The sequence below is a fragment of the Halictus rubicundus genome, chromosome 12 (assembly GCF_050948215.1).
Source record: "Halictus rubicundus isolate RS-2024b chromosome 12, iyHalRubi1_principal, whole genome shotgun sequence".
Lineage (NCBI taxonomy): Eukaryota > Metazoa > Arthropoda > Insecta > Hymenoptera > Halictidae > Halictus > Halictus rubicundus.
Genome location: NC_135160.1, coordinates 2,250,407 through 2,266,306, shown reverse-complemented (window position 1 = coordinate 2,266,306; position 15,900 = coordinate 2,250,407). Strand labels below are relative to the sequence as shown.

The window sequence follows — 15,900 nt, the reverse complement described above, 5'->3', positions numbered from 1 at the left end:
AGACTAGAGGGTTTAAACTAGAATCATGTAATAAACAAATATTTAACAAAATAGCGACCGAAGTGCCTATTGTGATTTTTGTAAAAGTAGCGTTTTGTCGCTACGTAGATTGGCGCTGTACGGAGGCCCAAACAAAGCGCGGGAAATTTGAAATATTATAAGATAAAAATGGATGTTTGATAAATTCCACAGACGAGATATAGAAGTAGACTAATCACCCAATGTATTTTTTTGTCTCACGTCTGCCGAGCCCTAGAGCTATTTAGAGCTGTTTAGAGCTCCTTTATCATTTCTGTGTCACATCCTACCGTATCGGTCGGAACTAATATTGTGGAACTAATATCACAGACGAGATGTAGGAGTATACCAGTCACCTTATGCTGTTTTTAGTGTCGCACGATACGAAATACATTTCCTCTCTGATTGGATACATCATCGAACGTGACCAGTGGTGACGTAGGGTTTGTAGCGTGGCCAGTAGACCACGCGAACATAGCTAGATACATATATATATAGCATCGATTAATGGCGCGGAGAGGGAAATTTAAATATAAGATGCAATCGCGTATTTTATACATATGTATTCTATTTGGACGCGATAGTTTAGAGTAGGTAAAGAAAGACCGGGAGAGTTCCATAGAGATCCTTGACGAAATTCGAGTCGGCGAGACTAATTGAGGAATTTAGAGAAAGTCACGCAGCCTCTTAGAGTAGCTTCTCCAATTCTACATAAATTAGGGATAGTCGAAGTCCGGAATCAGTTAAGGACAAGAGGTCATAAATTCCGAGTCAAGGACCTCTTGGAACTCCCTCGGACCTCTCGCTCGTTCGGTCCCACATGGCCCCACGTCCCTTGTTTTGGCGGGGCTTCACCCTCATGCGTACCCCACTCCCGTGCGTGCGCTATTAAGATCCATCCACTGCCAATCACCATCAAGCAGCAACCGGAAGACGAGTGATCCGACGAATCAACGCCTAGCCAGAAGATCCCAATTTTCCTATTGGCTAAGGAAGCGAGAAGGAAGAAGCTAAAAAAGGGATTCGAAGCTCCAGGACGACAGAACTCATTATAGAACCGAAGGAGTTACATCTCCAAGACTTTCTAAATAAATCTCTAACAATTATTTTCGCCATTTTACTCTGCGTACGAAGTTATTTGTGAACCTCCACGAGCAGAGCGCTTCAGCGCTCCACGGGCACCCGAACCCACACCAAAAGTCCCCATCCCACCACACGGCGACGCAACAGGTTTAATCGCTACAGATCGATCCAGGGAGGGCAATCTCCCATGTATATATATATTTTTTCATTTTTTATTGCTATTAATATTAACAACAATAATACAAAGACTTGAGTCAATCGGCGTTGAACAGGGGGAGAAAACTCTTATTATAAAATTTTTTTAAGTTTGTGTTAGGATAGTGAGGTGCAGAGCAGTGCAGCAGCAAGTGTAAAGAGTGTACAAAATAAGTGGATGAAGATATTATCATTTGTATTAGTTTGATATTATATGTAATTATCTGTTACATGTATAATTATGTATTATTATATTTTGAAATAAAATATTGTAAAAATAATGTATTGTTGCAAAACATATTATATCCTTTTATTATATTATATCCTTTTTTTTATATAAGTTTACTTCTAAATTTATGTAGTAATCGTACTGTACAGTAGATATATGTGTATGTGTATATGCGTATGTGTATGTTTGTAGAATCGTATAGCTATATATATAGTTTTTAGCTGCGGTCAGGAGGGAATGGGTCTAGGTGGCACTGATAATGTCCACATATTATACATGGGAGATTGCCCTCCCTGACGTTGAAGGAAGCTGAAGGACGCTAACGTCGCGAGCACAATATATAGTTAAAACGAAAGAATATTTGTATTTTCTACTGGAATTCTGTGAAAAGTCTTATACAAATATGAATTACCAACATTACTACAATAGAAAAAACAATTCATATGTAATACATTTCTCGAATTTTCACGGGATAAGTGAAGACGAAATCAAGAAAATGTTTTCAGTGTATGGCTCTGCAACTATACGTGGTACAGGTGGTCAATTTGGTTTATATTTTATACGATATACAAATTTAGAAGACACCATAAATTGCCTAAATGGTTTCAAAGATCATAAGAGCATTAAGATATTACCACATAAACACAAAATTAACCAAAAATCTAAGAACAAGACACATAAACCTGGGAAAACAGAACTAATCAATCTCTCCAATTCTGAAGAAGCAATTCAGAAGCAATCGGGCTATGATAATGTGGTCAGTAAAACAGACAGTGATTGTGACACCTCTATTCGATCAACGTCAACGAAGATAGTACAGATGGACAAAAGAAGGTCTGAAATTTCGATCAGCTCTGAAATTGCTGACCAGACTACAAGGACAATGGAGAGTACATTTAACGAAGATGAAATTCCTTCCTTGGTCTACAGAAATAAAAAAACTATTATTCCAGCTCAAGAAGTGATTATAGCCAATATCGATCCCAGTGTAGAGCTAAAAGAGATATTAACTCTTTTGAATGATCATCATCTGATCGCAGTAACAGGCATCAATCGAGTACCATACTCTGGAGTTAGGTACATTCATGCTTATTTCACGACAGTGAGTGATGCATTAGCAGTCGAAAAGAAATTTGACAAGTACCGATTGCGTGAACATATTCTTATTGTTCTGAGACCAGAGATGATGATAAAGGAAGCAATGTATATGTAAATGGTTACATTAAGCTTCACGGTTATATTATATTTCTTTAACTGTGAAGGACATTCTTAATTGTATTATATGTATTGTGAAATTACATGGCATGTTTTTAAACTTATACAAGAAATATGTAATTTGTGAAGCGTTATGTAAATTGATGTATTAAATTATAATTCATGACTTTTTTAATTAAAAATTGAACAACTTGAAGCGTTCTCTATGACAAAACAAAAATCTACGCAAGTGATCAATATACCCTAACCAAAGTACTATGGTAAATGTCCGAGTGGCTGACCATGTACCGGCAGAGATGAAACGAGAGTGCTGATGCCCGGTATTTTAGTGTCTCCGGTATAGTGCTGCCCCCTGGACTAATTTTTAGCCTGGACCAGAACCTGCATCATCTTTTTAGCCTGGACACCAACCAGATGTATATAAAGACTGCCAGCCTTACGGGAGAATGTGTCGCTCGAAAAACACGGTGTTTTCTACCGCCCTCTAGGATAGATTTTGGCTGGAGTAAGAAACAGAAGGCCAACGACGGTATCTCGTCGGTACAGAAGGCCACTAAGGAAATTCTCATCGGTGAGAAGGTGAATCATCACGGAACCATATCGATTATCAAATGTTACATTCTCCGACGAACAGATATTTTTTTCAGTGTTGCTTTTTAAGATTTAAAATATTGAAAGTAAAACTAATATCGAGGACAAAAAATTTGTAAAAAATTTTTACGTAAGAAATTATTAAAGCATAATTTTAGGAAAATCAATTTCTACTTCTTTCATATGAGATACCTTAATTTGTAATTTAAAAATGTTTCATGAACAAGCATTATTTCCTTACACTTTTTTTATAGATAATTGTTCCAAGGATCGATCTGTGGGAACAGAAATATGTTGAAAACCGGAGTAGCGTTTATTTAACGTACTATTCCGAATAGTATAGAGTTTGAGAGAGAATCACGTGGATGAATTAATATAATATAAAATAATATAATTGTAGAAGCAAAGATGGGCAAATTTTTATTGAAATAGACATTTCAAACTGCGAATAAAAGATAAAAAAATGATTTGTTACGCGTCAAATAAAAATAATTATGTTATCTCTATTCCACGCGTAATGAATGTATTCGACGAATAAAGATAATTTTTTATTGGGTTGAGCGATTCATCTTTAGCGTTGAATAAAGTGTTCATTTTCATCTGTGTCTTTATTCGGCGGTTTATTCGACTTCGAATAATTTTCGGAGCCGTGTAGGAATGCTATAACGAGGACAGAGCAGTCAAAGACTGGCGCGCGCGTTACAACGTATGTAGAAATTCTCAAATATGAATATCAATAACCGCAATTCGTCAGGTTTTTTCAAAATTTTTGCATGCAATTAATTGGAAAAAGTTGACCAAAAATCGAATGGCGCATTTTTTACTACCTCGTCCGGCTAGGCTATTTAACGACGAAATATTCCAAATTGTATGTATATCATTTATTGATTCCCCTCAGGGTTACAATTTTAGTTACATCTCCGGCTTTCGCTCGCTCTTACCCTAATCTTAACCTTAGACTTATCCTAACTTACCCTAACTTAACTAAACTTATCTTAAAAACACGCCACACAGAGAAGAGAGAGAGAGAGAGAGAGAGAGAGAGAGAGAGAGAGAGCGATCTTACACTAATATCCGCCGCGTTCTTATTTTTCCCTCTCTCACACCCACATGCTTCTCTGATCTCCCCCATCCCTACACCTCACCCATCCTTCTCCCGCCTCCTGGACCTCCTCTTCCGGCTGCTCTCTCTTTCGCTCCATTCCTATGCATTCTCTCCTTATACTTCCTCTCCTATACCTCTTCCATTCATGCTCTTCCTCCAATCATCCACCTTCCTCATCCATTCCTCTCCTTCTCCTTCATCCCCTAATACTTCCCCCACCATCCCCTGCCAACCTCACCCCTCAGCCCCTCCCATACACACTTCCCACACGTGCTCCCACGTTTCCTCCTCCCACCCACATACCCTACATACTTTCTTCTCCTCCTCCAACCAATACTTTCCACCTCTCATCTCGTTTCCCAACCTGTACCTGGCCACCCTTTGCCACATGTTCTCTCCCCACCCCTTCTTCAGGTACCCTGGTAACCCTTCTCCCTTCACCCTCCCGTACCACATGTTGTACCTTGCACTTCCTATCTTTTTCCATCTCTCCCCCTGTATATTCCAAATTGTAATATTCCCACATTTCAATATCACTTAAAGTATTTCAAGTACTATTTAAAACTACCAATGAGTTTCAATAACAAACTAATTTAAATAGAAAGTGAAATTTTGACAAAAAGTATAAGATGATTGTAAGGTCGCTATTACAGTAAATTATCGTTGACCGACCAACACCCTACAATGTAAGCAGATGGAGAATCGAGCATTATTGTCAATTTATGTTTTTATGTTTGTTCGAGATTTTACTTTATTATAAATCTTTATTGTAAATATCACTTCAAGTGTTAACTCTGTATGTATTTTAACTAGTAATAAATATGACTTCGATCTGTCGATCAGCCCGGCGCGCCGTCGGCCCCGCACCGTTCCACCGCTCCCCGCGAGCTCCAGGGTGGATCGAGCAGCTCGGGCCTCGCCGTCGCGGCGTGGGGAGCGGATGCGGTGGATCGACGCGCCCAGCTGATCGTTCAGTTCGTCTATTGACACGCACAAACGACATTCGATTTCGGAGTTCTCACCTATGTGTAGATTTACGTAATCGTTTCGTCGGTACCCCGCTTTTTACATCTACCTTAGAGTATCGGTAACGTTTCATTTTGTAAATGCCCGTATATCTAAAACATTGGTCCTTCGAGCCGGATCGAATTCGTTCACGTTCGTCGAATATACGCGCGGAAACAAGGGATCTCGACCCTCGTGCGTGCCGTTGCGATAACGTGTTCAGAATCCGCAGATGCGAAAGCGCAGCGTCGAGAAGCTAAGGGATCCGTCACCCGTTAGTCGACCGTGCTTCGAATACCCTAGATTTTGGGCAAATTGCAGGTGCAACTAGACCTCCAACGGTCCCGTACATTTGAACGCGCTAACGGACTTCTTTGTCCTCGCCGACCGCGCGCGAACACAACAGGTGCAGTTCCGGATACGGAGTCAGACACGAAGCTGCCGAGACTTCTCCTGCCGACCTTTTCTGGCGACCTCCTCCAGTGGGAAAGCTTTCGGGACCAGTTTAAAGCGGCTGTCCATAACAAGGCCCGTTTGTCGAAGGTGTCGAAGCTCAATTACCTCAAGTCGTGCCTGACCGGAGAAGCTGCACAGTCTCGTCGACGACTTTCGACAGATACAGCAGTCATTCGAGGCACTTGGAAAGCCCGTTGAGGAGTGGGACGAATGGTTCGTTTTCCTGCCAACGGAGAAGCTGGACGAGACGACTCGGTTAGCGTGGGAGGCCACCCTCGTCGATCCTACCGCCGTACCGGAATTTCAGGCGCTGGAAGACTTCCTGGAGAACCGCTCTCACGTCCATGCGAAGGTTAGAGTCGCCTCAACCCTCGAAATCGGACAGTTTCTCCAGTCGTGGTGGGTCTGCCTCAGTCAGCCGTCACCTGCTGGCCGTCAAGGTGGAGGAAACGAAGTCGAAGGGGAAGGGCGGTCGCACGTGCTCACTCTGCTCGGGAAACCACGCCATGGGATCCTGCAAGCGTTATAAAGGGTTATCGGCTGAGAAACGTCGTGACTTGGTCGTGTCCAAAGGGCTCTGTCTTTCGTGCCTCGCGACTGGACACCGACTATCTCAATGCCCCTCTACCAATCGGTGCTGGGTCTGCGGACAGCAGCACCACACGACGATCCACGACGCCTACGTCGTCGAGGATCGAACACCTTCGGAGTCGGTCGAGATAGCCGCCATCCACGCTGTGAAGACTCACCAGGGGATCCCTCTAGCCACTGCAAAGGTCCAGCTCGAGGCTCCAGACGGCCAGACTCTCCTGGTACGAGCCCTCCTTGATTCTGGCTCTGAGACGTCCTTCCTCAGCGAGTGGGCCGCTCAAACGCTACGGCTGCGGAAAAGGGCGGTGCGGGTATCGTTGACGGGCTACCAGGGTACCGCCGTGGGGACTGCTCGGTCCGAAGTCCAGGTAAGCCTCCGTTCCCCGATTGATCCTGGGTTCCAGATGGATCTGGAGACATTGGTGACCAAATCCTTGGTCGCCCCCACGCCCTCAAAGCAGGTGGTGCTGCAGTACTGGTCCCACATCCAAGGACTGCCATTGGCCGATCCGGAATTTGCCAACCCGGCGCACGTGGATGTGCTTCTCGGTGCCGACGTTTGCGGACTTTTGTTCCGGGAGCGAAAGGTCGGACCGGCCGGAACATCAGTCGCAGTGCGAACACCGTTTGGATGGACGCTGATCGGTCCCGTTGGAGAGGAGACCTCGTCCGTAAGGAAGACCCGTGTCCACCACGTGAGCTGCCAGGAGCCGTTACCCGATCTTCGACGGTTCTGGGAGATCGAGGAAGTACCGTCGTCTCAGCCGCTGTCACCGGAGGACCTGAAATGTGAACAGCTGTTCAAGGACACGACGTTTCGGGATCATACCGGTCGGTATGTTGATCGTTTACCTTTTAGGGGAGGAGGAGCGACCACCGACGGGAATTCAGGATGCTCCTCAGCGCCGAGACCAGACGAGCACGGGATTAGCAGCTCAGGAACCACTACGTGGCCTTCATGCGGGAGTACAGCCGCCTGGGGCACATGGACCTCGCAGATGCCCCTCTCCAGGAACGAGATCCTGGTTCCTACATCCCGCACCATGCAGTATGGAAGGAGATTGATGGGAAGAAGAAGATCCGCGTGGTCTTCAACGCCTCAGCTGCGTCGATCGCAGGCCGGTCCCTCAACGACGAGTTGTTGCCTGGACCGAAGCTGCAGAGCGACCTCTGGGCGATCATCACACCATGGCGCCTCTTCAGGGTGGCATTCTCGACGGACATCGTCAAGATGTTCAGATAGATCTCAGTCCATCCTGACGACCAAGATTGGCTGCGCATTCTCTGGAGAGACGACTCTGCACAAGCGGTATCTGATTTCAGGTTGACCACCGTAACGTATGGAACCGCTCCTGCTCCGTATCTCGCTCATAGGGTGTTGCAGCAACTGGCGTCGGATGAGGAAGGCCGATTCCCCCTTGGCGCAAGGGCTCTCCGTCGCAAATCCTATGTCGACGACATCTTGTCCGGCGCAGACAATGTCCAGCAGGCGAGGGAAGTCCGTCGACAGCTGACCGACATCCTGGAGTCGGCAGGGTTTCCGCTGGACAAGTGGGCCAACTCGAACCACGAGCTTGGATCGACCACTGCGGAACTGAAGATGTTCCAGGACGAAGAGCCATGCCGTTGCCACCGAGAAGCATTGAAGGCCCATCTTGGCCCATCCCAATCTAACCCAAAGTAAATTCACACGCAGTTCTACATACACTAGTTTTTATAACTAGTAAGTCTTAAATTTTAATTTAAATTGTTATAGGAAATTATAATTGTGCAGCTATTAGCTCGATATTATTCTCTATTTGTAAGATTACTAGAAGTTCTTACAAATAGAGAATAATACCGATTGCCCAGGTCTCACCACGAGGACCAGAAGGAATTCAATACGCTTCCTTCTGACTCCCTTTCTTACAACGACGATTTTACAATCTTATAAACTAAATTTCGCAGATCGCTAGATGAAAAAGGTCACTTTTCCACAGAAAGAAAAGTTCACTTTACCATTTAGCGTATGTCGTATTAGTCGTTCATCAAGTCAACGAATTTTGAAACGGCAAAAGTATCATCCATATCACATGGTTTTATCACAAGAGCTTTCGATAGCAGATTACGATCACCGCGTAAGATTTTGTGAGTGGCTGCAGGGTGTTGTGGAAAATGACTTTTTGTGCAAAATACTTTTTTCCGATGAAGCCACTTTTATGAATTCAGGGCATGTAAATAGACATAATCTGCATTATTGGGCCGTGGAAAACCCAAATTGGATGCGATGTGTTCCCTTTCAACATCGATGGTCTTTAAATGTTTCGTGTGGCCTAATAGGAGATTTTGTGATTGGACCTTATTTTTTTCAAGAAACTGTAACATCTGCAAGTTATTGTGATTTCTTAAAAAATCATTTGCCTGCGCTTTTGGAAGATGTGCCACTGCACGTTAGAAGAGAAATGTGGTTCCAACAAGACGGCGCTCCTCCACATTTTGCAATCATCACCAGGCAATTTTTGAACGAAAAATTTGGGAACAAATGTATAGGTCATGGGGGACCTCGTCAATGGCCTCCTCGATCCCCCGATCTAACACCATTAGATTTTTTCTTATGGGGATATGTAAAGGACAAAGTTATGTTTGAACCACCGACGAGAAAAGAGGATATGAAACAAAGAATACGTGACGCTTGCGCTTCAGTGACTCCTGAAATGTTAAAAAATGTTAGAACAACTTTGATGTTTCGAGTAAATAAATGTTTACAAGCCCGTGGTGGACATTTTGAACATTTAATTTAAAGTACATTTTATTTCTTCACGAATAAGTAAAGGACTCGAGCACCTACAACTCGAAACTTCAAACTGTTATATCTCATCGTGGAAGTATCTGACAAAAAAATGTTTCAGACAAAATTGACTTGTTTTTTCCTGTAGAATCTAAATATGTAACGTTTTATAGGGGGTTCCATTTAAAATTATAAAGGTACCTCCCCTCCCCCGTTAAAAGGGAAGGGAGGCCACTTCACGTTTATGTAGTCAGAAAGGCCCTTCAGTTCCATGCAATTTAAGACTAAGAACTTTAAAATCGATGGCATAGTTTTCGAGATATTGAGCTGTTCAGAGTTATGTGGGCCACCCTGTATATAAAATTATCGATTTAGTCATCTCGAGTATTATTATTTTTCTTCGTAGTGAGATAAAACTATGATTATTAATAACGTTCAAGAAAGAGATACCATGTTGATGTCTTCGGGTCTCAGTCTGTATTGCCTTAAGATTTTGTCCGTTGTCAAATCGAAAACATTCAGGGTATAAGGGCAGGCTTGCACCGTTGTGTTCCCGATGCCTATAGTACCAGTATCTAGGACCCACAATCTGTCGCACGCGTCTGCGTGTATTCTATAATGATAAAACTGACGTGATATTTTGCAGTAACAACGAACGAAGAAAGAAATTTTAAATAATGACATTATAATATACATGCATATTTTTACTTTGTTAAGCTGGCTCTCGTGTTAGCCACCTTTGGTGACATTTTATGAAGTAAAAGAAAAATCAAACGCACTGTTTTCTTATTCCCCTCGTTGCTACATTTTCATGACTACCTATTATAAAACGGTCGATTGCTAAAGTAGCGATATCTTTATATATACATATATAATAATATGTAACATAATCTACATAATCTACTTTACATAATCTAATCTAGTTTAGACTAGAGGGTTTAAACTAGAATCATGTAATAAACAAATATTTAACAAAATAGCGACCGAAGTGCCTATTGTGATTTTTGTAAAAGTAGCGTTTTGTCGCTACGTAGATTGGCGCTGTACGGAGGCCCAAACAAAGCGCGGGAAATTTGAAATATTATAAGATAAAAATGGATGTTTGATAAATTCCACAGACGAGATATAGAAGTAGACTAATCACCCAATGTATTTTTTTGTCTCACGTCTGCCGAGCCCTAGAGCTATTTAGAGCTGTTTAGAGCTCCTTTATCATTTCTGTGTCACATCCTACCGTATCGGTCGGAACTAATATTGTGGAACTAATATCACAGACGAGATGTAGGAGTATACCAGTCACCTTATGCTGTTTTTAGTGTCGCACGATACGAAATACATTTCCTCTCTGATTGGATACATCATCGAACGTGACCAGTGGTGACGTAGGGTTTGTAGCGTGGCCAGTAGACCACGCGAACATAGCTAGATACATATATATATAGCATCGATTAATGGCGCGGAGAGGGAAATTTAAATATAAGATGCAATCGCGTATTTTATACATATGTATTCTATTTGGACGCGATAGTTTAGAGTAGGTAAAGAAAGACCGGGAGAGTTCCATAGAGATCCTTGACGAAATTCGAGTCGGCGAGACTAATTGAGGAATTTAGAGAAAGTCACGCAGCCTCTTAGAGTAGCTTCTCCAATTCTACATAAATTAGGGATAGTCGAAGTCCGGAATCAGTTAAGGACAAGAGGTCATAAATTCCGAGTCAAGGACCTCTTGGAACTCCCTCGGACCTCTCGCTCGTTCGGTCCCACATGGCCCCACGTCCCTTGTTTTGGCGGGGCTTCACCCTCATGCGTACCCCACTCCCGTGCGTGCGCTATTAAGATCCATCCACTGCCAATCACCATCAAGCAGCAACCGGAAGACGAGTGATCCGACGAATCAACGCCTAGCCAGAAGATCCCAATTTTCCTATTGGCTAAGGAAGCGAGAAGGAAGAAGCTAAAAAAGGGATTCGAAGCTCCAGGACGACAGAACTCATTATAGAACCGAAGGAGTTACATCTCCAAGACTTTCTAAATAAATCTCTAACAATTATTTTCGCCATTTTACTCTGCGTACGAAGTTATTTGTGAACCTCCACGAGCAGAGCGCTTCAGCGCTCCACGGGCACCCGAACCCACACCAAAAGTCCCCATCCCACCACACGGCGACGCAACAGGTTTAATCGCTACAGATCGATCCAGGGAGGGCAATCTCCCATGTATATATATATTTTTTCATTTTTTATTGCTATTAATATTAACAACAATAATACAAAGACTTGAGTCAATCGGCGTTGAACAGGGGGAGAAAACTCTTATTATAAAATTTTTTTAAGTTTGTGTTAGGATAGTGAGGTGCAGAGCAGTGCAGCAGCAAGTGTAAAGAGTGTACAAAATAAGTGGATGAAGATATTATCATTTGTATTAGTTTGATATTATATGTAATTATCTGTTACATGTATAATTATGTATTATTATATTTTGAAATAAAATATTGTAAAAATAATGTATTGTTGCAAAACATATTATATCCTTTTATTATATTATATCCTTTTTTTTATATAAGTTTACTTCTAAATTTATGTAGTAATCGTACTGTACAGTAGATATATGTGTATGTGTATATGCGTATGTGTATGTTTGTAGAATCGTATAGCTATATATATAGTTTTTAGCTGCGGTCAGGAGGGAATGGGTCTAGGTGGCACTGATAATGTCCACATATTATACATGGGAGATTGCCCTCCCTGACGTTGAAGGAAGCTGAAGGACGCTAACGTCGCGAGCACAATATATAGTTAAAACGAAAGAATATTTGTATTTTCTACTGGAATTCTGTGAAAAGTCTTATACAAATATGAATTACGAACATTACTACAATAGAAAAAACAATTCATATGTAATACATTTCTCGAATTTTCACGGGATAAGTGAAGACGAAATCAAGAAAATGTTTTCAGTGTATGGCTCTGCAACTATACGTGGTACAGGTGGTCAATTTGGTTTATATTTTATACGATATACAAATTTAGAAGACACCATAAATTGCCTAAATGGTTTCAAAGATCATAAGAGCATTAAGATATTACCACATAAACACAAAATTAACCAAAAATCTAAGAACAAGACACATAAACCTGGGAAAACAGAACTAATCAATCTCTCCAATTCTGAAGAAGCAATTCAGAAGCAATCGGGCTATGATAATGTGGTCAGTAAAACAGACAGTGATTGTGACACCTCTATTCGATAATTCGGAGGTCATTCCGAGTTAGCTTTTGCTTTGAGTGCGTGCCGAATTCTACAATATATTTAGATCTATAAAAAATATTTAGTCACAGACACAAATGACCTAAAGAAAGGTCAACACTGGAGATAAGGATGGGAAAAATTGGTCAACACGTTAGTCGCGTGCGATCAACGTGCAGATCCGATTTTTCAGCGAACAGAAAATGTTAGGGTGGGCTTAAGAATGAGCAAATCTTTAATGATGGAATCGATGGACCATGGTGTTTAACATGTTCCGCAGTGAGCAGAAAGGTCTTTGGAGACCAGGATAATGGCATTCGGAGGTCAGACAAGCTCGGATCGAGTTGTTGTTTTTTTTTTTTGCTTTGATTGCGTGCCGAATTCTAAAACAATTCGCTTCCCGGGCTCAGGAAGGAAGTCATTGAACGTTCCGAATTCATTCTGCTCGGACGGTGTGACAGGAACCTCTTTCTTCTTTTCTCTCTTAATATTTCATATCCTCTGCCTGGGGAGAAGCTGACGTCGGAAGAAAGAGTCGGCCGAACAAAGCCGCGGACAAATAAAACCTTGTAAAAACAATGCCGACCTCCGCGGGCTTCGACGCGTTTCGAGAACTTTCAGAGGGACTGCTGGGAAGATCGGAACCGGAACAAGGAGAAAAACGTGAAAAAGAACCAACGGAAGCGAGGTGGAAATCGTTCGTTCGTTCGTTCGTTCGAGAGAGAGGGGGGACATTTGTTTGACACGTAAAAATAATTTACATTGAAACTGCACTGCGTAAGTGAATCTCTGATTCGAGATGAATATCAATTTCTAATTTTTTTTTTTAACCAAATTATCACGGTACGATTATCGACAATTTCTTGAGAATACTCTTAACCCTTAGCACTCGAGTGGTGACTCTGAAGCACCACTAGAAATTGTTATGGCATTATTTCAAGGAAATTACAAAAAATATTACAAAATATTTGTTACATTACAAAATTTGTATTTAGTAGATCACTAAACATTTAAATACTATATGTGGAAATCGGATCGGTTTCGTATGAATAAAATGAAAATAGCGCCGAGTGCAAAGGGTTAAATTATTCTTCCGCTAATCCTATTCGCGATTTTGATCGAATATTTTCAGTTTTGAAATGGGAGTTTCCAATGGAGAATTAATCAAAATTTGCGAACTAATTTTGAGTTTGAGTTAAGATTTCAAGATTTTCTCCATGCACAATGACTTGGCGCGCGCCATCGCTTATGATGAACTTAGAGTACCGAGAAGAAAAAAAATCGGAAATACGAGAATATAAAAGTGAATAAGACTCATTCATTCGCGAGTTCCCTTCTAGATTTAAGTCGATGCGAAGGCGGAGGTAAAGAGAAATAGAAGTCCTGTATTGTAATCGCTCTCGCGCGGATTTCGGCACTTTGTGTCGCAAACCGGAAGCCAGCCAGACTAGATTCGAGGCTTGCACCGACCACACTGATCCTCTACATTTTACACAGTGTGTTCGCGTCAGTTTCCGGTTTTCTGCTCGAGATTTTTATCTGGTTTTCTCTCCGGAGTTAAAAGGTGATAAAAGTTAGTTAATTCCATTGCAATTCAAACGGAAATGGATGTAGTTATGCTTAACAGCAGTTTCCCGTATAATGCGATAAAAGAATTGTTTAAAAACGACTGGATATACCTATGTATTCCACGTGGCTGTATAAAAATGGATTAACAATTACTAAGAAACATTAAAAAAACAATTCAAATTGTTATTGTTCAAGTACATTCTACAAAGTTTTGTTATATGATCAAATACTACATTCGAAGGTGTACAATTTGAACAAAATTTAGCTGTCCTACATGATAATATTTTAAATATTATTCGAACGAATAAAATATTTAGATATTCGTATTAGTTAGTATATACATGAGTAGTTGCAAATAAAGGGATATATTCAATTGGAGCTTACCGTTCCGCCATCTTGGCACCGTGACAAACAGTTTATTTCGCCATATTTCGATGCCAACGGGTAGCGCGTTTTCTGGTACAAAATCTCCCCTCATCATCGCCATTTGTCTGCTCGCTTCGTCCGGATAAGCGAAGTCCAACGTCTTCCAGAAGAATCTCTCCAGGAGAGGAGCTTTTCCAAACTGAGAACCCCATCTTTGCAGTCCTTCCACTCTGCCGGCTCCCAAACATAACAAACTCACGCAAAGTAATCTCCAATATATTTTCATTATGGTTTGGTACCTAGAAAATTCGAACAATTTTCAAAATGCCGGCAAGCAATGATTCTGCGATATTTTAACAATTGTATGCTAAGTAAGAAAAAAGAATTTTTAATAACTACAGCGTGCACTTTCATGCAAATTCTTGTTTTCTAGGACTATATCGTTTTACTTTACGTAATTTGAGAATATGCCAATAGTGGGACAAAAACCGTACGCAATCTTGAATAAATTGCTGCTTTATTTATTTCAATAGGTACATCGCATGTGTAATAAAAAAGGGTCAAATTGTCAAAATCATTATTCGGAACGTTAGACGAAGACGACTTAACCACTGTCAACGCGAACATAGACAAACTTTTCAACGCGAACAATAAATTGAAAACGATAGTCAGTAATCAAACCGCTCTCATCCGTAAAATGTTAGATTCCGACAGTTTACAACGCATAAACCAACTCACTTTAGATGCACGAGCAAATTCACTTAAAGCCGAACGTGACGCACTCATGAGTAACTGGATCATTAGAACAGAAGGAGCAATCGCGGATTTACACTTTTCATACGACGAACTACTTACCACCATCACACTAGCGAAACAGGGAATCATTAGCCCACAAATTTTAGAACCAAAAGAATTTCTAGACGCATACAAACGCACACTCGAAAACGAAACTACACACTTGGCATTAAAACCAACTCACGAGAACTTCCAGACCATACTTGATCTTGCAGAATTAAAGTTGTTTATTACGGACAACAAATTATTTTTCAAAATCTCAGTACCAATTCTACCTACGTTGCAATGGGATATAGACCGCATCTACCCCATCCCAACGAAGAAGAACAATGTATTTATGATCCCACTCGTGGAACACCAAATTTATTTGATTTCAGGGTTAAATTATATTAACGTGGAGCAAGAATATTTGAATACACATTGCAAAACAAAAACCGGTATAACCATGTGTAAACAGACTCAACCAATCCACAACAGAAACACACGACACGATTGTACCACAGAGCTCATTAATTTCAATAATCAAATCCTTTCATGCCAAATTGTAATTTTGAAAATAGACGATATTACTTTTATGCCATTAAAAGAACAGAATCAGTATATAGCTATTCCAGAGAAACCCATAGAAATTAACACCATATGCGGAACGCAACACAGTATTGTGTATTT

The 15,900-nt window shown here is 41.3% G+C and overlaps 1 protein-coding gene across 2 annotated transcripts; it reads right to left on the bottom strand.

Annotated features, from left to right (window-relative positions):
• Positions 1 to 4,255: 4,255 nt before the first annotated feature.
• Positions 4,256 to 9,868, bottom strand: LOC143359618 (uncharacterized). 2 transcript variants are annotated; one of them, XM_076797664.1, is made up of 4 exons: positions 9,706 to 9,868; positions 7,341 to 8,158; positions 6,647 to 7,270; positions 4,256 to 6,411 (listed from the first exon to the last, which is right to left on the bottom strand). In XM_076797664.1, exons 2-3 carry the CDS (start codon positions 7,531 to 7,533, stop codon positions 6,750 to 6,752), a joined length of 714 nt encoding a protein of 237 aa, XP_076653779.1. In that variant the 5' UTR covers positions 7,534 to 8,158; positions 9,706 to 9,868; the 3' UTR covers positions 4,256 to 6,411; positions 6,647 to 6,749. The 2 variants fall into 2 exon arrangements, with proteins under 2 accessions (XP_076653779.1, XP_076653780.1); XM_076797665.1 differs by having other exon boundaries at positions 6,647 to 7,255.
• Between the last annotated feature and the right edge of the window lie 6,032 nt (positions 9,869 to 15,900).